This window comes from Choristoneura fumiferana, chromosome 21 (assembly GCF_025370935.1).
Source record: "Choristoneura fumiferana chromosome 21, NRCan_CFum_1, whole genome shotgun sequence".
NCBI lineage: Eukaryota > Metazoa > Arthropoda > Insecta > Lepidoptera > Tortricidae > Choristoneura > Choristoneura fumiferana.
In genome coordinates this window covers 3,293,892-3,315,973 of record NC_133492.1, presented here as the reverse complement: position 1 = coordinate 3,315,973, position 22,082 = coordinate 3,293,892, and the positions used below count along the sequence as shown (strand labels likewise).

The window sequence follows — 22,082 nt, the reverse complement described above, 5'->3', positions numbered from 1 at the left end:
TCCGGAGCAACGTGACTCAGCGGCTGCTGCAACACGCGCACACGACGTAAGACGTGAGTTATCCGGGTCATTATATTTAATATGAGTAAGTCTCACGGTAGTTTCATGTTCAAAATTTTTAATTTTTACTCAAATTTACTCGTTTTTTTCGTGAACGACTTTTGAACGTCATCATCATAGCCGGTAAGGTCACATACGTTGTAGATATGTTATTATTCATTATACACTCCTTGGACAAACAAACTATTTGATATTAGTTTTCACTTGGCAACACTAAATTGCGCGACCTCGGAAACGTCAACAAAAATGGCAGCGACTTGGCGTCTTTTGTAAAATTAGACAGTCTTCTTGATTTGATTAGTTATTTCAAAAAAGAATACTTGCTGTGTACTAACTCACACACAAAACGATACACTACTTCAATAATGTTTTTGACTATGCAGTATTAAGGTATCTTCTACGATAGTGACACCGTATAGGGTGATTACTTGAGAGAGTTCTAATATTTTATAACTCTATCCAACGTCGACCGCGAACTACGAATGATTTGTAAATAATGTTTCATAAACAGTTTTAATATTTTTTAAACTTCGCTAATCGCTATGGAGGACGTGAGAGTGTGTCGCATATGCCTTGTTGTGGGTGTAAAGATGCACAACTTGCATTCATATCCATTGAATGGTTACTTCGAAGCCCTAATTGGAATCAATGTAAGTAGAACTTCACATGCGTAAAATAAATAAAAAAATATTTATGTCATTTTTATTAGATAAATTGAACAAGATTTTTTATTTAAAAATATTTTTTGTTTATTTATAATTTAATAATGTTTTAAAAATGAACTTAATTGTATTATGTACCGATTGAAATATGCTAAAAATAATAATACAATGTATATATTAAATTCAAAATTGTTTAATTTGGTAAGAAATAAAAGCTTAATTTTTTTTTCCAGCCTCTAAGCATAATGGAGCTACCTCCATATGGATGTTACGAATGCACAGCGCTGGTGGTGAAGTTGTACCGGTTTCGGGAACGCTGCCTCATCGGACAAGCTGAGCTGTGTTCTTTACTGCAAGCTACGGGAAAAGTAAATATATGCAAAAACCCATCCAATAAATATTAATAAACATGAACTGAAATAATTTCCTTGCTCACCCGCGACCTTACGATAGCTAAGCTTATGCAAAATATGCGTGTTCATGCAGTTCCTCCACCTCCACACTGTAAGAACACACACAAATCACACAAACCCATCTATCACCACCACCACACTACACTGACGCGTTTCGAACTCAACCAGAGCTCATCTTCAGAGTGACACAACCGTACACCAGCTCTGGTTGAGTTCGAAACGCGTCAGTGTAGTGGGGTGGTGGTGATGGATGGGTTTGTGTGATTTGTGTGTGTTCTTTCTTACAGTGTGGAGGTGGAGGAACTGCATGAACACGCATATTTTGCATAAGCTTAGCTATCGTAAGGTCGCGGGTGAGCAAGGAAATTATTTCAGTTCATTGATATGGACATCCGCAAAGTAACGCCTGATTCAATAAATTGTTAATAAACATGTTAATTACATGGTATTAGCATGTGAATTGAAGTATTTTTGGAGACAATAAAAAATAATGTTTGTTTGCCTAAAGCCCTAGGCAAGACACAGGCAAAAGTTAATTTGTTTACCTTTTATTATAGTTTTTACACTGTTTCATTTAACATCAAAAAATTAACAGTCATACTCATGCTTGTGTTTTTAATAATGGTCCCAAAAGAAGACCAGCACCATTCACAAGACTGGCAGTGGCTGGCAAACTGGATTTGGGACCATTTTGTGACATGCATAACTATTTTATTTTTATCCATTTTTCCCATTTTTGTTGTGAATAAATGGAGGTTTTTTTTTTCCTTTTTTCTTCTTTCTAATAATTACACATTAGAAGTGAAAAATTATTTATTTATGAATACTCTATTATTGAATAAACATAGTTTTAATTAAATTTTTAATGTTGAATGAAACAAAGTATAGTAATCATCATCCCATCATCCCCACGTCTATCATCATCACACCTATATACGTCCCACTGCAGGGCAGAGGCCTCCTCTCAGAACAAGAGGGCTTGGGCCATAGTTCCCACGCGGGCCCAGTGCGGATTGGGAACTTCGCACGCACCATTGAATTGCTTTGCAGGTTTGTGCAGGTTTCCTCACGATGTTTTCCTTCACCGCAAAGCTCGTGGTAAATTTCAAATGTTATTCCGCACATGAATTTCGAAAAACTCAGAGGTGCGAGCCGGGGTTTGAACCCATGACCCTCTGCTTGAGAGGCGATAGGTCAAACCACTAGGCCACCACGGCTTCCCGGATTATTTATTTATGAATACTCTATTATAGAATAATCATAGTTTTAATTAAATTTTTAATGTCGAATGAAACAAAGTATAGTAATGAATTATGTTAAATACCTACTATTGAAATATTACTTGTTGTTAAATAAAGATTTCTTACAGATCACGATTGAATCCTTAAACAAAGTCAACCGTGAACAGTTAAAACTAACTTCCAACTTGAGTATAAATCATAACAACAATATATATGATCTTAATGAAAATGACATGTTTGAAGTAAAATTAGAAGCACCTAAAGCAAATGAATCTGACAATTATCTCATTGAAGTTGGCTGTATAAAACAAGAAGACTATAGTTATGATGATGGAGAAGCAAATTGTGATGACTTTCCGTTAGCTTCGGTATCTAGTGATGATGAGCCACTAGCGCTGTGTAAGAGTGAAAAGGAAAAGAAGAAATCTGATAAGAGGCGGGAGAAGAAGAGTAAGAAGATAAAAGATGCTACTGTAGAAGAAGCCAGCTTGGATAATAGGGATGATTTACAAGGAATCGAGGTAAGATGTCAAACCAAGTAAAAAGTTAAATAAAATAGGTAAAAGTAGGCCCATAAAACTTCTCAACATGTCATTAGTCTAGGGATAGAATATCAAATGAAAAAACAAATATAATAATATAATATGTAATCTGCAATATAATCTTAAACTTACTTATATAAGCTCATTGTACTATGTTACATTGTGCTATGGTGTGTGTATACATGTGTGTGTGAGATGGTTGTGATTTAAGTTTTCTGAAGTTTTTTTTTTATTCGACTGGATGGCAAACAAGCAAGTGGGTCTCCGGATGGTAAGAGATCACCATCACCCATAAACATCTGCAACACCAGGGGTATTGCAGATGCGTTGCCAACCTAGAGGCCTAAGATGGGATACCTCAAGTGCCAGTAATTTCACCGGCTGTCTTACTCACCACGCCGCAACACAACAGTGCAAGCACTGCTGCTTCACGGCTGGATTAGCGAGCAAGATGGCTACTCGGACGATTGTTCTCGACATTAGTATTTTGGTAAAACATCACTTGATCTTACGTATGTTAGAATAGTTCATTCAGTAGATGTATGTACCATACCTATTCATCAGGCACTAACAAACACAGCAGCTCTAACGGAAAGAGAAGAACCGGAAATCACTCCAAAACGGAAACGCGGACGGCCGCGACAGACGAAAGCTAAAGACACTGCGAAAGGGACAGACGTCAAACAAAAAACCAGACGCACGAAGAATACGGGAGGTGTTGGAGTCGAAGATATTGACTTGGAGGAATACGTCACTATTGTCAAATTGACGGTAAGTACGTAATAGGCGAGTTGAAATGAAATATATCCCTGATGATATTTCCCCAAGCATTATGATTCGAGGTCTATTTGCTGATGTAACTCCTGCTTCTAACAATCCTCCAATATTAGGACTGCTGGGATGATTAAACAACCAGTTGGCACGAAGGTGGTCTCTTTATGGCAATTGGCGTTCTATTTCAGAATGACGATTAATTTATAATATAAATGGCTACTTACATGACAGATTTCGCTCTACATTACCGGTAGATGAGTCTAATCGAATCAAAAATGAGGAGATACGTAGAAGGATGAGGGTCTCCAATATAGACAAGCGCATTAGCTAGTTGAAGTGGCAATGGACAGGTCACGTAGCACGGAGAACCGATGGCCCATGGGGCCGAAAAGTTCACAAATGGAGATCGCAGATAGGTAACGGCAGCGTGGGACGTCCACCAACGAGATGGACGGATGACCTGGTTAAAGCCGCGGGTTCATGGTGGGTGCAGGTCGCTTGCAATCGAAGTAACTGGAAGTATATGGAAGAGGTATATGTCCAACAGTGGACGTGACCACAGTGGATGATGGTGATGATGAGATGAGTAAAAAGACGAGCTCATTAAAGGTGATAGCGGCTAGATTTCTTAGAAGATGCATCTATATAATTGATCGATAAATCTATAATATTGTTGCAGCCAGCGGAGCAGATAGAAGAAATAAACAAGCGTCAGCAGTCATCAAACTACTTGAATGCACCGTTCCAGTGTAACCTGTGCTATAAGGGTTTTATAGACACGGTTGCGTGGAAGCATCATTTGGGGAAACATGACGCGGTCAGTCTTGTACAAGGAACTGGTGGTAAAGTTAAGCCCGTGAAACAAGTAATTGCAATGAGGGCTATCGTTGCGTGAGGTTTTTAAGTATGGCTTTCAAAGTCTGTTATTACGGGCGTGAAAACAAAGTTTAGATTAAAATCATATTTAATACACCTTAAAACCGTACCATAAAAATATCGAGCATGACACAGTGTTGCATAGTCCCCGTTTTGTTCGGAAAAAAGGGAGGACAAAAGGTTTCCGAAAGACAAAACTGTCTCAAAACACAGACATTCATTGCCCCTTAACGCATATTTGTCATAATTAATTTCAGATATTGCAAAATATTCACAAAATCATTCTAATTATAAATAAACCCGCGTAGCTCACCCAGAAACTATGAGATTTGACATTTCGGAAACCTCACGCTACACTAGCGCCTCTAGTGGCGAATTCATACGCGATAGCCCTCATTGGTTTTACCCTGAAGTCCATATTCGGGAACAAAAATGAATTAATTTTAGCTCTAGCTTAGCGGAGTATCAATTCGGTTAGTACATTAGTTAATTCATTCACTGTTCTACTTCTTTATGTCCTACAATTTAATTTTTCAACCCTAGACCGTGCAATCGCTTGACACCTTATTGACAATCCCGAATATTTCAGCAGATGGTTTTTTCTTTGAGGTGCTTCATAGGAGATCGTGCTTTCGTGAGAGTTGCGGGAAACGGGTGGATGCAAGTGACGAGTTGTCGTTCATTGTGGCGTTCTAAGGGGCAGGCCTTTGTTCAGCAGTGGACTGATGATGATGATGGTGATAGATGGCGGCCTACAGTCGGGAAAAATCTAATCTAAAAACCCGGCTGCACGTCCCCAACTCCCTGGAGCTTTCTACTGGGAGGAGAGGGTTGGAGGGTTTCCGCAGATGGTTGGGTTAGCTTGACCCTTACTACTTTAAAGAATAATTCCTATCTTATTTAGGGGCTGTTTCACCATCCATTGATTAGCGTTAACCGACGGTTAAATGTCAACCCTAGCCAGTTAACACTAATCAATGGATGGTGAAACAGCCCCTTAGGCTTCTAATAAGGAATGTCACTCTAGTAACCACCACTGGCGATCTAACGTGCAGTCGGCTTTACTTTTACTTTTTTTTTACATTTTCACAGAGCGCAGGCGACGTCGAGTGTTCCATTTGCAAATTCCGGTTCCGGTCGAAACGCGCCCTTCAAAAACACGCCGCCAACCATGAGAAAAAATACGCATGCAAGTCGTGCCCTTACGTCTCTAAAACCACGTGAGCTTTCATGAATTATATTACAAAGTAACTTAACCCAAACAATTTAAAATCCCCGACATTGTGATTTCCAAGTTTAATAAATATATCAAAAACGGTGTTAATAAAACATAGTTAAGAAATACCGCAAGGAAACACGCTTCCAGGTAAAAAAGCAGTTTAAAAAAAAAACCTGCCAAGAGCGTGTCGGACACGCCCAAAATAGGGTTCCGTAGCCACTACGAAAAAGTTAAGTAATATTTTTCTAAGGATTTCGTATTTTATACGGAATCTTCCAAGTTTATAGGTATATTTTATACCTCAGACTGCTATTTACTCTTAAACTACTAATAATTCTGAAGCAAACTTAGCCGTAATAGTTTTCCTTGAAAGTTTGATATAAAAAATCACCCCCGCTTTACGTCTATGGGAGGTACCATAAAAAATTTTTTTAATTTTTTTTATTGTACTATTTGGACAGACAGACAGACATGGCGAAACTATAAGGGTTCCGTTTTTGCCATTTTGGTCTATTAAAGAACAGCAATTAAGGCTTTTTGTTTTTATTAATGTTTTTTTGTTTTTGTGGGCTTGGTGAGCAAGTCTAATGTTCGTTCATCTTATTTTACAGCACGCAAGCTAAACAGCATCAGAGGTGGCATAAAGGTGTAACATATAAGTGCCAATATTGCGACGAAGTCTCCACGTTAGTATACCACTATCCCACTGATTTTATAAATGCCATAGTTTGTAAGTCTATTTGTTTGTTACCTCATCACGTTTAAACTGATTTAGATGAAATTCGATATACAGATAGTTTGAGTCCCGGGGAAGGACATAGGTATATAAGATAAAGTTTATCCCGGAAAATTGCATAGTTCCCGCGATGTCGTCAGTCCACCTAGTGGGAGGCGTGCCAACGCTTCTTCCGGTTCGTGGTCGCTACCCGAGGACTTTTCTCCCCCAACGGTTCTTTATTCTTCGAGCGATGTGGCCCGCCGCGCCCATTGAAACTGACTCATTCAGTGCCATTGACGGCCATCAGCGTCTTGGTGGACCCTAATTATAATGCCTCAGACGCCGATAGGCTGCCGCGAAGCGTTTGTCTACACAAGCGTCGGCATTGCGGTAAAGTACAATCTGGCGCTCGGCAATGAATGAGTTAACTATACCACGCGCCATATAAATCTGCCTAAAAGTTCATTACTTAATACTCAGTTTTGACGCATTTTTGAGATACATTTTTTATGCGACGTCTTTACGTTACTCCCGGATTGTGTTCGAATCGCTTAACGGTATAGTGCCTATTAAATTATTGGAATTATACCTTTATAGTTTTTGTGGTACTAGACGGGGCAATGAACTTTTAGGCAAAGTTAGGCGGCGGAAGGTATACCATATTTTTTTTTTTCAGTAAATGGACGTCATATCTAAGCCACGTGAGGATCAAGCATCCCTCAGAGTTCATTTGCGGCGTCTGCGGGTACTCCTATGTCAGCAAATTGGGGCTGGCCATGCACAAGACTATGATGCACAAAGATCTCGTTGTAAGTGGGTCTATATCGGATGGCATACAATTATTAGTCATATCGTTGTGTCGCATAACGTCTTTTGTCCTAATAACGTATTGCATACACTTTGTTCCGCATATTTTTGATTGTCCGAAATTGTTGCTCCTATTAATATCGTTTGTCCTAAATATTATTTGTCCTATCGTTTGTTGTGGCTAAGATTCAACTGTCGAATGATTAATGTGCATAATTGTAATTGTTATATTATAGTAGAGATCATTTAGGGATGACAAAAAAAATAACCTCGAAGGCTACGGCGGGAGCGCTCCCGCCTTAGCCTTCTAACCCTACCTATCCGAGTCGGGGTGCCCCGGGAGGTCTTGCTCGCTCGCTTTGCTCGCTCGCTTCAACATATGGGGTTTAGGAGGTTTTATATTAGGAATATTATGCTTTAGGTAATTAGATTTTAGAGTTATCAATATTTGGACAAACTTGCTTTAGGACTTTAAATGAGTATTCGCAAAAAATATATAACAAACGAGTAGTAAGCCATTCAACAGTATGCCAAACATTCTCGGCCAAACATTGTTAGGACAAAAAACGTTATGCGATACGACAGGCACCCGTTGTAAGCCTATAGCGCACTCATAATCATCATTATCATCATCATCATCATCATCATCATCATAATTAACCGTAAATCCGTAGAGCCTTATTGAATCACTGGCTGGCTGCAGTACGAATGGGCCGGCTCGACCGGGTTAGTACCACAATCCCACAGAATACGTGAAATAGTAGTTTTGCTACTGTGTAGGGGTCACCTCGTACGGTGAGTGTGAGATCCGGAGGCCCAACTCCCCCCGTTCCTCCTCTATCCCCCTCCCCTTTAGGCCGGTAATGCACCCGCAGTCCTAACAATGCTGTACGTGTCCATGGGTGGCGGTGATCGCTTACCATCAGGTGACCCGCATGCTCGTTTGTCAGTTATTTGATAAAAAACGTCCACTGTTAAACAATGATCACGCCTCCCCATATACCCCCAGTTGCTTCGGTTGGAAGAGCATAGTTCAGTTATCGATAAATAATACCAAATATGTATAACGAGTCGCTTTCGAAATCAAATATAATTGCCGTCCTCATTAAGATAATTATACATCGTGTTTGTCTTTATTTCCGTTAACTTTGGCTCAGTTGATTGATAGAAAGTACAGTCACCAGCACCAATATCTGACACAACAAGCGTGCATAAATATCGGATATGACTCTATTTCTAGGGCCGGAAGGACGTGTCAGATATTTTTGCACGCTGACAATTAAATTTTTGATGAAATCATTGTTAAAAGTCAAGTCAGGCAGGTTTTGCCGGTGGTAGGACCTTGTGCAAGGTCCACCCGGATTGCTACCACCATCTTGCTCGCTAATACTGCCGTGAAGCAGCAGAACTTGCACTGTTGTGTTTCGGCGTGGAGAGTAAGACAGCCGGTGAAATTACTGGCACTTGAGGTATCCCATCTTAGGCCTCTAGCTTGGCAACGCACCTGCAATACCCCTGGTGTTGCAGGTGTCTAAAGGGGATGGTGATCTCTTACCATCACGAGGCCCACTTGCACGTTTGCTATCCAGGCGAATAAAAAAAAAAGACAAAAAAATCACAAATTTGACGTGACTTGGTGCTGCTTCGCTCCCATCTAACAACAGTGCATTTAAATGTTGAAAACAGGAGAAGACCGAGCCGGACGGTGAGCAAGAGCCGGGCCCGTACTGCGCGGAGTGCGACGTGCAGTTCGTCTCCGCAGAGGCGTGGAAGCGGCACCTGGTCACCTCGGCCAAGCACGCGCCACTCAACGACTACAAGTTAGTGTTTGCGCTAGTGTGTTAGCTTCGCACGCGTATAACATTATATACTTACATACAAGAATTGCTGGTTTAAAAGTAGGTACCTGTTAGATAAATTAAATAAAATTAAAATTAAAATATCTTTCTTTAAGTCAACAATGGATGCACTACTTACTCACTACTGACATTTGGACTTACTGCTAAATTGTACTGCTTTAACGCATTCACTGCCACCTGACTTGACTTGACTGACCACAGGTGCCACCGACGCACATGTGCGTTCAAAATGCATGAATAATTTTGACAGCGGCACTGGGGGGAAGTTCCAAAAACGCATATATGCGTCGGTGGCAGTGAATGAGTTAAACTAAATGCTGTAAATACTTACATGTATTACTATCAAATCGAAATTAGATAGAAAACTATTGAACATGAATTATTAGGGTAAGGCCGCGAATTTTGACCAATTTGGACGTTTCAAATTTGGAACGCTGATAAAAAAAAACTGATAACACCTAGAAGTTTAATTTTATTTTTATTATATGACACGATATAAACTCTCAAGGTCGCAAATGAGATAATTGATTTAAACCCTTTTAAAAAAATAATAAAAATATATTACCGTCCAAAACGTAACGAAAATTGACTATTTTTTTTGACCACGAGTACTTAATACCTTATTATTTTCATGCTATTTAACTTCTCATGATCATGATTTTGTTTAAACAAAATTTTATGATATAACGATAGTCCTACCGATTGCGGAATCATGATAATCAAATAATTTTCATGTTTTATATTTATTTCTTTTCACGTGCCAAAAAACCACGTTTACCTTTAACGCCAATTTCGGTAGAAATTTGTTTTTGTACACTGGCAACTAATACTCTAATAGGGCAACATCGATGAGATAAAAAAAATCTCATCAGTTTGTTGACAAACAGCCATCAAAAGTGACGCGGAGGTTTTTTTTCGAAAAAAACGTCGAAAGTGCTTGTTCGATTTTAAGGGTAAGTAGTGATTATTTTTAACTGGTTGTTTTTTCATACGATAGGGTAATCTTTTCCATGTAAGTGGCATGTGTTATTATGTTCAAAATGTCGTTATTCACCATGATAAACGATTTTTTGTATAAAATACGTTACACTTTCGTTACGATTACGTTACATTTTTACAAAATGCTACGTATTTTGTACATAACGTAACGAAAAAAATGTGGTAAAGGGAAGTTCACACAGAAAAATTCTAACTTACACCAGTTTATTATTAGGTTTCCAATGACTGCACGCACAGTAAGTTAGTTAGATGGATATTTTGAAGTTAAATAAATTTTAATCTGTAGGTGCAGGGATCGGCACAAGAGAATTGTGGCGAGTTCTGTGTTCACGTCCTGCTACATGCTTAGCGTATTTAAAGTGAGAGACAAACGGAGGGATTCACTTACCTACTTAGTTCATTTGTTACCTAAACTTAATAATCAAAATAATTTATTTCCAAAAACATCTTTTACATTGTCCACTTAACTAAGATACTACTTCCTAAATTGGTAAAACCTGTGATTTAGGGTTTTGGCCATTTCTTTGAGGTATTTAATAGCTTGTACAGTCGAAGTCACAAGCATGCTCACAACTAGGTGGTAGGACCTTGTGCAAGGTCCGCCCGGATTGCTACCACCATCTTCCTCGCTAATCCTGCCGTGAAGCAGCAGTGCTTGCACTGTTGTGTTTCGGCGTGGTGAGTAAGACAGCCGGTGAAATTACTGGCACGTGAGGTATCCATCATAGGCCTCTAGGTTCGCAACGCGTCTGCAATACCCCTGGCGTTGCAGATTTTTATGGGCGGTGGTGATCTCTTACTCATTTGATCGTTTGCCATCCAGTCGAATAAAAAAAAACCACATCCAAATTCGTTATGCTTATAAATGTGCACCTTATTGTCAGTGTTAGAGAGGCATGTAAAGATACACTTTTGGAAAGATGTTCGTCAACTAGAGGGTACTTCTACTTCCGCATTCTCATGTTTAGCTCTATAGATTTCATATAGGACAGATTTAAGATCAGTATCGTCAGAAAGTTCTAGTAAAAATAAAAACTTCACTTTATTATTTGACATGTATTTTTTTTCATACATACGTTATCTAATGGGAATTTTTACCAGTTTGATCTAGGCTTTATAAAAATTTGCGTTACGTTTTATGGTAACGTCACGTATTTTTTTTATGTTATTTCTATGTCACATTGGTTAAAATTCGCGGCCTTACCCATTACATGAAATGACGTTGTCAATGTCATCATCATCATCATCCCAGCCTATATACGTCCCACTGCTGGGCACAGGCCTCCTCTCAGAACAAGAGGGCTTGGGCCATAGTTCCCACGCGGGCCCAGCGCGGATTGGGAACTTCGCACGCACCATTGAATCGCTTCGCAGGTTTGTGCAGGTTTCCTCACGATGTTTTCCTTCACCGCAAAGCTCGTGGTAAATTTCAAATGTAATTCCGCACATGAATTTCGAAAAACTCAGAGGTGCGAGCCGGGGTTCGAACCCACGACCCTCTGCTTGAGAGGCGATAGGTCAAACCACTAGGCCACCACGGCTTCCGTTGTCAATGTGTGTGCAGGTAAATGACAATAAATACTTAATTATAATTTCAGTAGGTACGTAGAAAATAAAAAAAATATAAGTATTTGAATAAAAAGTTGCCTGTGTCATTCCAGACGTCCAGCTATTTAAATACCGAATTTCTACCGGACATATTTGGATGAAGCAATAACGGAATGATCTATGTCAGAATTTATTATCATTATTGCCAGAGTTACTTAAAACAACATAATACCAGAAGTGCTAGCTATCATTACCAAAAATATTCAATATCGAAACCAGGGATGTTATGGATATAACATTTCGGATCTGGATATGGATACGGATATATGTCAAACATAATACCGGTTTCGGTTACGGTTACGGATGTTAAATTATTGCGAATTATCCGATAATTTCGGCTTCGGTTATGGATATTGGATTTTTAAGGAAGTGTAAAAGTAAAATACTTACAGATAAGTATAGGAATATAAATGACTTGACTTTAAATAATAGTTACAGGTCGTAAATTACAAGCAATAGAAATAATAAACAATGGATGCGGAAGTCGCGTGCGGCTGCTCTGTCGGCTCGGCCGGGCAAAAAAACCTGTTACAACGTGTCGCATTTAGACTCCGTTCCTATCCAAACTTTTATATCGAATTCGGTTACGGTTACGGATAGTTTTTGTTTCTGATACGGATACGGAGTTCCATAACATCCCTGATCGAAGCACCCAACATCTCCCACAACGAACAATCCCTTAGCTAAAGTAATACATAATGTTGACAGACACGGTTGTCGCGCTTGCGGCAGCATATTCGCGAGCGCGGAGGAACTCCGCTTACACCACCGCTCCGAGCACGCGCGTCACCGGCCTAAGAATTACGGCAAGAAGCGGGAAGGCGCCTGGCCCGCTGCCTGCGAACACGTAAGATCATTATCATCATAGCCCTTAACTTTCACGGCATTTTTGATCTATCATAGTGACTTCTGAAAACTGTTAAAAAAGATTAAAAGTAAAGGTTAACAATAGACGGTTTTATCTTTAAAAAGCGATCTCTTCCAATTAACTTTTGAGCATTCGGAAATGTGAAATAGACATACTGGTGAATGCATTATGAAATGAAAAAAAATAGATAATTTCTAATTGAATAATTCAATTTCATATTCAAAGTCTGTTTTTAACCCCCGACTGTGTCTGTCTGTCTGTCAGTGTGTCTGTCTGTGGCACCGTAGCTCTTAAACGGGTGGACCGATTTGAATGCGGTTTTTTTATTTGAAAGCAGGTTTTCTAGCAATGATTCTTAGTTATATTTCATCAAAGTCGGTTCAGCCGTTTTTGAGATATTGAACTTTGAAGTGACAAAGTCTTGGGTTTTCCAACTTTTTGTTGCTGTTTGTTTGTTGCTAAGGCTTGTATGATTGTATCTCTGTTTGTAGCGTGATAGCATGGGTATTAGGGTATCGTGGCTTCTAGTTTTTTAGTGCTAATCTACGAACAAATAAGACTTATTATTTATTCGTAGGTGCTAATAAGTGTTCCATTAGTGAGTGTATTTATAAAAGATATTACGATAATATCGTTATCGATATAATTTCTTTAGGTAGAGTCGATAAGTGAGAAGTCACTATGACAGATCAAAAATGCCGCGAAAATTCCGGGCTCTGATCATCATATAAGCCATAGGACGTCCACTGTTGTACATAGACCGCCCCCATAGACTTCCAGTTGCTTTGTTTGGAAGCGGCTTGAAGCCACCGTGAACCCGCGGCTTCAGCCAGGTCATCCGTCTATCCGTCGTTGACGTCCTACGCTGCGCTTGCCGATCCGCGGTCTTCATTTGAGATTTTTTCGGCCCCAACGGCCATCTGTTCTCCGTGCTATAAGGCCTGCCCAGTGCCACTTTAACGAGCTAATTCGCCTGACTATGTCAGTGAACCTCGTTCTTCTACGCATCTCCTTATTTCTGATTCGATTGGACTCATCCACCAGCTCTGAATGTTGAGCAAATTTGGTTTGTGCTATAAAGAGACCACCTTCCTGCCAACTGGTTGTTGACTCGTCCGTCCCAGCGGTCCCAATACGGAAGGATTATTAGAAGTGGGCATTAAGTCAGCAAAGGCTCATTACTTAGAAGACGTATCTTCTCATTTCTAATTCGATCCCATATAATGTCCAATACGTTTACTACATTAGAAATTCGAAAATCAAAGTTCGTATCGTGCCGTCCCTCTCACTCTCGTATTAAATAATATTAGCGTGAGCGGGACGGCAAGATACAAAGTTTGAATTGTGCACTCTGTCGTATAAGGCGTGCATTTTCTTGTCACAGTGTAACGAGGACATACCGAACGCGCGCGAGTACTGGACTCATTTCCGTCGCGTCCACCCCGACAAGACTTATCCTATACAGAAGAACTACATCTGCGATATATGCGGGAAGAGTTTCCGGGTGAGTTGGTTACAGCTGCTGTCGGTGAGATAAAGCACCGTGCCAAGCCCGGTTTTAAACACCCGACGCACAAACTTCTGACATTATCATTTGAATGAATGAATGAATAAAATTTATTTCGAAACAACAACAACAGCAAAAAGCAGGTGGAAGGACCTTGTGCAAGGTCCGGCCGGATTGCTACCACCATCTTGCTCGCTAATCCTGCCGTGAAGCAGCAGTGCTTGCACTGTTGTGTTTCAGCGTGGAGATTAAGACAGCCGGTGAAATTACTGGCACTTGAGGTATCCCATCTTAGGCCTCTATGTTGGCAACGCATCTGCAATACTCCTGGTGTTGCAGATGTTTATGGGCGGCGGTCATCTCTTACCATCAGGAGACCCACTTGCTTGTTTGCCATCCAGTCGAATAAAAAAAAATCAGTTTACAAATTTCTTTCAATCTAATAAAAGTATATTGTGGCAGTTGTCTCAAAAAAGGAGTCCACTCAGCATGAGTTATAATGAGTAGCCTAAAACTAAAAACTATAACTAACTGGCTCGTATCTAAATATATTTGATTATTATGCTTGTACTCGCACAGTGTTAAGTTACATTTCAAACATCAATATCTCAAAAACAGCTAAACCGATCTTAATAAAAGTTAGCGAAGAACTAACTGGATTGAACTAGCTTTCGGTTAAAAAATCGTATCAAAATCGGTACATCTGTTTGGAAGCTACGAAGCCACCAACAGATAAACAGATATTGGCGTCGAACTTTATAACACTCCTCTTTTTGCGTAGGGTTTGAAAAAACTTGTATTAATCTGCAACGACGGCAATGATTACTTCTGAATCTTAGATCCCATAACTACCTTTAGTTTTAGTTAAAGCTTCCAATGGCCTCGTGTCTTATGACACCAATATGCTGCTTACAGCAGCTCGTCCCGAGCCCTGGTCGATCCCGTAGTGACCTGATTTGTATATTGTTGGGAAATGAAGGGTTAAAAATGAAATTAAAAAAAATGTATCATATTGTTTTGTTTTTCTTTACCCAGGGTAACGCATTCCTGGTGTACCACAAGAGGACCCATTTCGAGGAACGTGCGTACAAATGCCTACAGTGCCCCAAGGCGTTCCACAACCGGACTAATCTGCAGATGCACGAGAAAACGCATTCCGACGTTCGCCCGTACCCTTGCAGCGTATGCTTCAAGGCGTTTAAATGCAAAGGCGCGCTCGATCGTCACTTCAGGGTATGTGACACAGTTGAAGTGAATTTAAGGAAAAGAGAGAGAGAGAGTTGGCATCCATCGTGAACCTGCAGTTTTAACCAGGTCATTTGTCCATCTCGCTTGCCAATCCGCGGTCTCCATTCAAAAACTTCTCGGCTCCAACGACCATCCTGTTTGCCATATGGCCTGCCCATTGCCAATTGTTTTCTGGAACTGCAAATAAGAAGAATTAGGTACTCGTTTATAAGAATTGTCGTTAAGAGTTTTCGTTTATGCATGTGTAGGTATTATGAATATTTTTTGGTTTCAGAGTCATACGGGCGTCAAACCGTACGAGTGTGAAGTTTGCGGCAAGGCGTTTGGCCAGTCCAACAGCAGGAAGCTTCACGTCAGAACTGTGCATTTGAAACAACCCGCACCTTACGTCAGTCGGGCTAGGAAACGCCGTCCGCTGGACTAGACTGGGTTGAGTTAACTAGACAAGATTTGAGTAGACTAGACTTTATGAGACTGAACTTGACTATACTGGACTTGACTGTACTAAGCTTTAGTATACTGGGCTGGACTATACTGGACTTGACTATACTAAGCTTGACAATACTGAACTTGACTTTACTGGACTTGACTATACTAGGCTAGACTATACTAGGCTTGACTATATTAGGCTTGACTATACTGGGCTTGACTATGTTGCTGGCAACACAAATTTTGTGGTTTTATGTTGGTAGAACGTTTTTCACTGCCACTTCCGTTTTCATGGTGGTACTAAAACTAACTCTTGTGTATTAGAAATAAACTTTTGCTCTTAAAGTCTAAGTCAAAGTCAAAATATCTTTATTCAATTTAGGCTATGACAAGCACTTATGGATGTCAAAAAAATCTACCACCGGTTCGAAAAAACCTCTGTTGAGAAGAATCCGGCAAGAAACTCAACGAGGTATATTTTTTTAAACAGATTTACAATATTATTAAATGATATCTATACATCACAAGTATTTAACACAACTTTATTTTTAACGCAGTAGGTTCGCTATTTGAAGGATCGCTAATGCGGATCGGAATTATTTCCAAATATCCCTATCTGTCATTGTAAGTGCTGGTGTTTGCTATTATTAAAGTAATCTCAGTGACCAGCATACTTTTCTTGCCAGCCTCTGATCTACAGTCCACAATCCCAACAGACTATTTTGCACTTGAATAGACTAGATTTCGAAAATACAAACTGAGACATGGATGCACAGAAAAACCAGAAGAAGAGACCAGCGCTGGGAATCGAACCCAGGTCCTCAGCAATCCGTGCTGCGTGCTATAACACCTACACCACCGCTGGACAGGAATTTAAACACGAATTTTTCCTATGCATACATATCTCAGGTTGCTTATTTCTACTACGCTACTTATGCAGCAGCACTAGCGACATCTATGTTTCGCTCTCATCGAGAGACGTCACATTCTTTCGGAACCAACCGCTCACCCAGACAAGAGATGTCGCTACTAACCAATCATAGACTAGATTTGACTAGACTGGACTTGACTAGAATGGACACGACCAAACTGGACTGAAATGAAGCGAGACTGGTGTGGACTATATTTAACTTGAATTGTATACAACGCATTATTATTGATTGCCGACAAACTTAAGGGAATAGGTATTCAACCTTTTCTCCAAGACCTTAGTGGTTCAACTCTTACTGCTTAACAAATATAATCAAGAATTAAGGTAATTAATTATATTCTTTGGCTAAATATTTAAATTCGTACATATTTAGCCAAAGAAAGAAAAATCTATTATGTTCATCTGGAATGAATCTTGGAGGGATTCGGCCATATTCGACTACAAAAGACTGGATTAGACTAAGCCGTGGACCTTGATTAGTTAGATTTGCTAGATTAGACTAAATAAAGCTGGCTACACACGCAGCTTTTTCGTTTCGCATTATATTATATTTTTTTTTATATCTTGAGATACTTGACACCAATTGACCTAGTCCAAAAGTAAGCAAAACCGTGTTATGGGTACTAGCTAACGGATAAAGATATTTAGATAGATAGGTACATACTTTAATACATATAGCCCAAGACTGGAGAGCAAAACATTCGTATTTTTCATTATTTAATATCTAACCCTCCGAGGATCGAATCCGGCACCTCAAGCTTCATATTCAGGTTCTCTAACCACTGGACTATCAAAATCAAAATGAATATGTCAATAATGCGTAGTTGGGGGGTGTTTGTGAATTTTTCTCCCACCTGTATCGGTTTGGGTTCAAATGCTATATTTCGTCACTACTTTTAAAAAGCTCGTACCTTAAAGTCGATGATTTTTCTATGTGAACTTCATGAACATTAATTCAAGGGTCAATTTTGCTTACGTATTGATTTAAGATACGAGATTATTTCAAAGTAGTGATGACTTGTATTTATGTATTTGTGTATAAGTTGTATTTTTATATTGCCAACAGAAAAGCTTGTAACAAAATATCATTTTTTTTATAACAACTTATATTTAATTCAACATTACTTACACTTATTTACACTCAATCACTTATTGTAACCAGTATTATAATTATCTTGAGATTATTAATAAAAATATAGTTAATTATATTAAATTATATATTTTAAACAGTGACTATATTTTTATATTATTAAATACAAAATATAGCCACTGTTTTTTCTATCCATTGGTTTTTATTTCATCTACTACTAATATCTAGTAATAATAATTCAAATCTATTCTTAGACAATTTGATCTTATACAATTAACTAAATCTAGGTTTTTAGACAACCTTGTAAAACATCGAATCGGAGAAAAAAATCTATTATGAGGAAACTTGCACAAACCTGCGAAGCAATTCAATGGCGTATGTGAAGTTCCCGATCCGTACTGGGCCCCCGTGGGAACTACGTCCCAAGTCCTCTTATTCGAAGAGGCTTGTGTCCAACAGTGGGACGTATGTACAGTAGAGGAAACTAACAATAAATCACGTACCGTCAACGTCATAAATAAGTGATCACTTTTGTACCTTGTCACTTTAACGTCACGTTCGAAAAGCCATATGAAATTTTGTAACGACTGAAAGCGACAAGGTACAGAAATGATCACTTATTTATGACGTCGACTGTACCAGGGTGGAACCTTTGTGCTACTAATGTCATGTTGACATCCCAAACATTTACGAAACAAGTCTTTTTTTTATTCGACTGGATGGAAAACGAGCAATTGGGTCTCCTGATGGTAAGAGATCACCACCGCCCGTAGACACCTGCAACACCCTGGTCACCCTGGGGATTGCAGATGCATTGCCAACCTAGAGGCCTAAGATGGGATACCTCAAGTGCCAGTAATTTCACCGGCTGTCTTACTCTCCACACTGCAGCACTACTGCTACACGGCAGGAGCGAGCAAGATGGTGGTAGCAATCCGGGCGGACCTTGCACAATCACAAAATCGAAATTGATTATGAAAAGGTTCCACCCTGGCACGTGATTCAGTTTCCTCTACTGGGGATGATGATGATGGAAATCAATATTGGTACATACAACAGCCATACCTACAGGTTCAAGCGAGAGAAACCGCGGCTAATGTTTAGTAACTAATTCGTTTTCCAACAAATCTAGAACCCCAAAGGGTATAATGACCCTTCGAGCGTTTCAACCGCCTTTAAATTCTCTCTCTCTCTCTCTCTCTTTCACGCAAAACTATTGAACGGATTTGCATGAAATTTGACTCTTTTTATTCCGAAATAATAATCTATGTGGTTCCCGTGAGATCTAAAAAAGTTTTAAACTACATAAGTACTCATTATGCGCGAGCGAAGCCGCGGGCAAAAGCTAGTAAAAAATAAACGCTCGAATAATGACCGCAAAGCGCTTTGAAGTTTAATAAAAGCATCGCATTGTCTTTTTAGGGTCCGTAGCCAAAATGGCAAAAACTGAACCCTTATAGTTTCTGTCTGTCCGTCCGCAGCTTTGCTCAGGGACTATCAACGCTAGAAAGCTGTTATTTTGCACTAATATATATGTAAACTATGCCGACAAAATGGTACAATAAAAAAATTCAAAAAAGTTTTTTTAGAGTAAGTACCTCCCATAGACGTAAAGTGGGGGTGATTTTTTTTTCTCATCCAACCTTGTAGTGTAGGGTATCGTTGAATAAGTTTTAAAATCATTAGGGGGTTGCTAAAACGATTTTTTGATTCAGTGATTTTTTTGCAAAATATTCAAGTTTAAAGTGCAAATTTTCATTAAAATCGAGCGTCCCCCCACCCCTCTTAAATCTAAACCGGTGGGTGGAAATTTTTTGAAAAAATTCAGGATGGTAATAAGTATCAAACTTAAAAGGAAGACTATAACGGTTAAGTTTTCTTTAGAATTATTAGTAGTTTAAGAGTAAATAGCAGCCTGAGCTATAAAATATACCTAAACTTGTAATATTCCGTACAAAATACGAATTCCTTAGAAAAATATTACTTAATTTTTTCATAATGGCTACGGAACTTCATTTCGGGCGTGTCCAACACGCTCTTGGCCGTTTTTTTCCGTATGGCACAATAGGAAGATACAGAATCTCGTGCCTATGACAAGAAAATATCACAAAAGGGAATCACAAAGGATAGGTATTTCATATCAGTGCTATCCCAGAACGTCAGAGCCATTTGAGGAGGCCATTTCGTTATTAGAAAGGCTGGCTTTTAAGAAATTGGGAATGTCCAGTCGGACCGTGTAGTTTTAGACATTGCTTTTATTAGTTTTAACACATGTATTAAACTAGCGACATACCCTAGCTTCGCACGGGTACAAATTTTCAATAATAAATAGTTACCTAATCAAAGGTATTTCGTAATTTTTCTGCACCATTTCCCGCGTGAAGCCGGGGTGCGTCGCTAGTGTATGACAAATTTCGCATCAGCCTATGTTCGTCCACTGCTGGACATAGGCCTCTCCCATGGCACGCCACTGAGCACGATCCTCGGCTACTCTCATCCAGCTCTTGCCAGCCGCCCTGCGAAGATCATCGCTCCACCAAGTCTGAGGACGTCCTACGCTACGTTTGCCGATCCGTGGTCTCCACTCAAGAACTCGTCTACCCCAACGGTTATCGGTTCTTCGGGTTATATGGCCGGTCCATTTCCACTTCAGCGTGCTAATGCGGTGGGCTATGTCGATAACTTTGGTTCTCTGTCGGATCACTTCGTTACGTTATCTTTCAGAGAAACTCCGAGCATAGCCCTTTCCATAGCACGTTGAGCAACTTTAAATTTGTGGACCAGCCCTAACGTGAGCGTCCATGTTCGTGAGAGGCCAACAGGAGAATACAGTTGGGATGGGCAGCGTATGGGAAACTGCGTCAAGTCTTCACATCACCAATTCCACAGTGTCTAAAGACGAAAGTCTTTAATCAGTGCGTCCTACCCGTCATGACATACGGTGCCGAAATTTCGCATACTTACGAAAAATTGTCATTTGATTGCGATCGCAAGCGTCAAAATCGTTAGGCGATTTGGCTTCTGTATTAATGTTTAGGTTTTAAGCATTATAAAATAAATGCAAAGTTATTGTAAGTCTGTTTGTCTGTTACCTTTTCACGTTTAAGTTTTAGGTATAGGCATATAATTTATGTCCCGCAGATGGACATATGATCAGTTTTATTCCCGAAAATCGCATAGTTCCCGCGGAAATGGAAATTCTATGCGGACGGAGTCGTGGGCGACAAGTGTCATGGTGATTACACTCATTAAATAAAACCACTTCAGTATTTAAATAATTGTCTATTCGTTCTACATATTGATACAATCACCATTTTCCAATCAGTCCAGTGTTGCCCGCATCACCACAGACAAGACACCACATGTCTTACATCTCCCTTTTCCACTATACAATAAAGAACCCATACTTTAACATTCATAATCACTTAAATAACTAGGCATCTTAAGTACCCTGCCAGACCTGGATACTTTAACATTATTGTTAAAATCATTAATGTTCTCATTTCTACTACAATTATTAATATTTTCATTACCATTTAAGTTATTAACATTTTGATTACATTCTGTTATATTTTTAGACAAATCATCTTGATCCAACTTAAAAGTTACTCTTCTAGGCTTATTATAATTTGTTAAAGGCGACCCCCTAAACACATGATATCTATTCCTCTTAATAACTGAATCCCCTGTATTAATCATATAATTTCTATACTTATCTTGTTTTGTAACTATTCTTCCTCTCAATTTATTATTACTATTTTTATCATGAAAGTATACATTTTGCCCCTTTTCAAATCTCTTTATCTGACCTTTATTTTTCCTATCATGATAATATTTATATTTTTCCCTCCTTTCTTCTACTTTTTGCTTTACCATGTTATAATTTACTCTTTTAAAACTGCTCTTAGTCGGTAAAAAAGATGATACTTGTCTTCCAAGTAACAACTCATTAGTTGATTTTAACTCTTTATCTATAGGTGTATTTCTATATTCCAATAATGCCAAATAAATATCTTTTTTCTCTTCTATGCACTTTTTAAACATCTTTTTTATCGACTGTATGTGCCTTTCAATTAACCCGTTAGACCTAGCATAGTAAGGTGATGAAGCTATATGTTTGATTTCCCATTCTCTACAAAATTCCTTAAATTGTTGACTTTTATATTGAGAACCATCATCACTATACAATATTTTAGGACTACCCCATCTAGCAAACACTGTCTTTAATGCT

General features: G+C 39.2%; 1 protein-coding gene across 1 annotated transcript; it reads left to right on the top strand.

The window, feature by feature from the left end:
• Nucleotides 1-48: 48 nt before the first annotated feature.
• LOC141439675 (uncharacterized) lies at nucleotides 49-17,880 on the top strand. The gene is made up of 13 exons (XM_074104016.1): nucleotides 49-710; nucleotides 956-1,090; nucleotides 2,505-2,897; nucleotides 3,483-3,689; nucleotides 4,372-4,509; nucleotides 5,661-5,788; nucleotides 6,399-6,473; nucleotides 7,182-7,314; nucleotides 8,999-9,132; nucleotides 12,487-12,625; nucleotides 14,031-14,150; nucleotides 15,189-15,386; nucleotides 15,676-17,880. The coding sequence occupies exons 1-13, from the start codon at nucleotides 603-605 to the stop codon at nucleotides 15,823-15,825; spliced, it is 2,058 nt and encodes a 685-aa protein (XP_073960117.1). The 5' UTR covers nucleotides 49-602; the 3' UTR covers nucleotides 15,826-17,880.
• Nucleotides 17,881-22,082: the final 4,202 nt, after the last annotated feature.

Excerpts from the sequence above, each read along its gene's own strand:
- LOC141439675 (XM_074104016.1), top strand. The coding sequence starts at position 603 with ATGGAGGACGTGAGAGTGTGTCGCATATGCCTTGTTGTGGGTGTAAAG. Across the intron at positions 3,690-4,371 it reads TCACTATTGTCAAATTGACG|CCAGCGGAGCAGATAGAAGA; the intron begins GTAAGTACGTAA and ends ATATTGTTGCAG. Across the intron at positions 5,789-6,398 it reads CCTTACGTCTCTAAAACCAC|CACGCAAGCTAAACAGCATC; the intron begins GTGAGCTTTCAT and ends CTTATTTTACAG.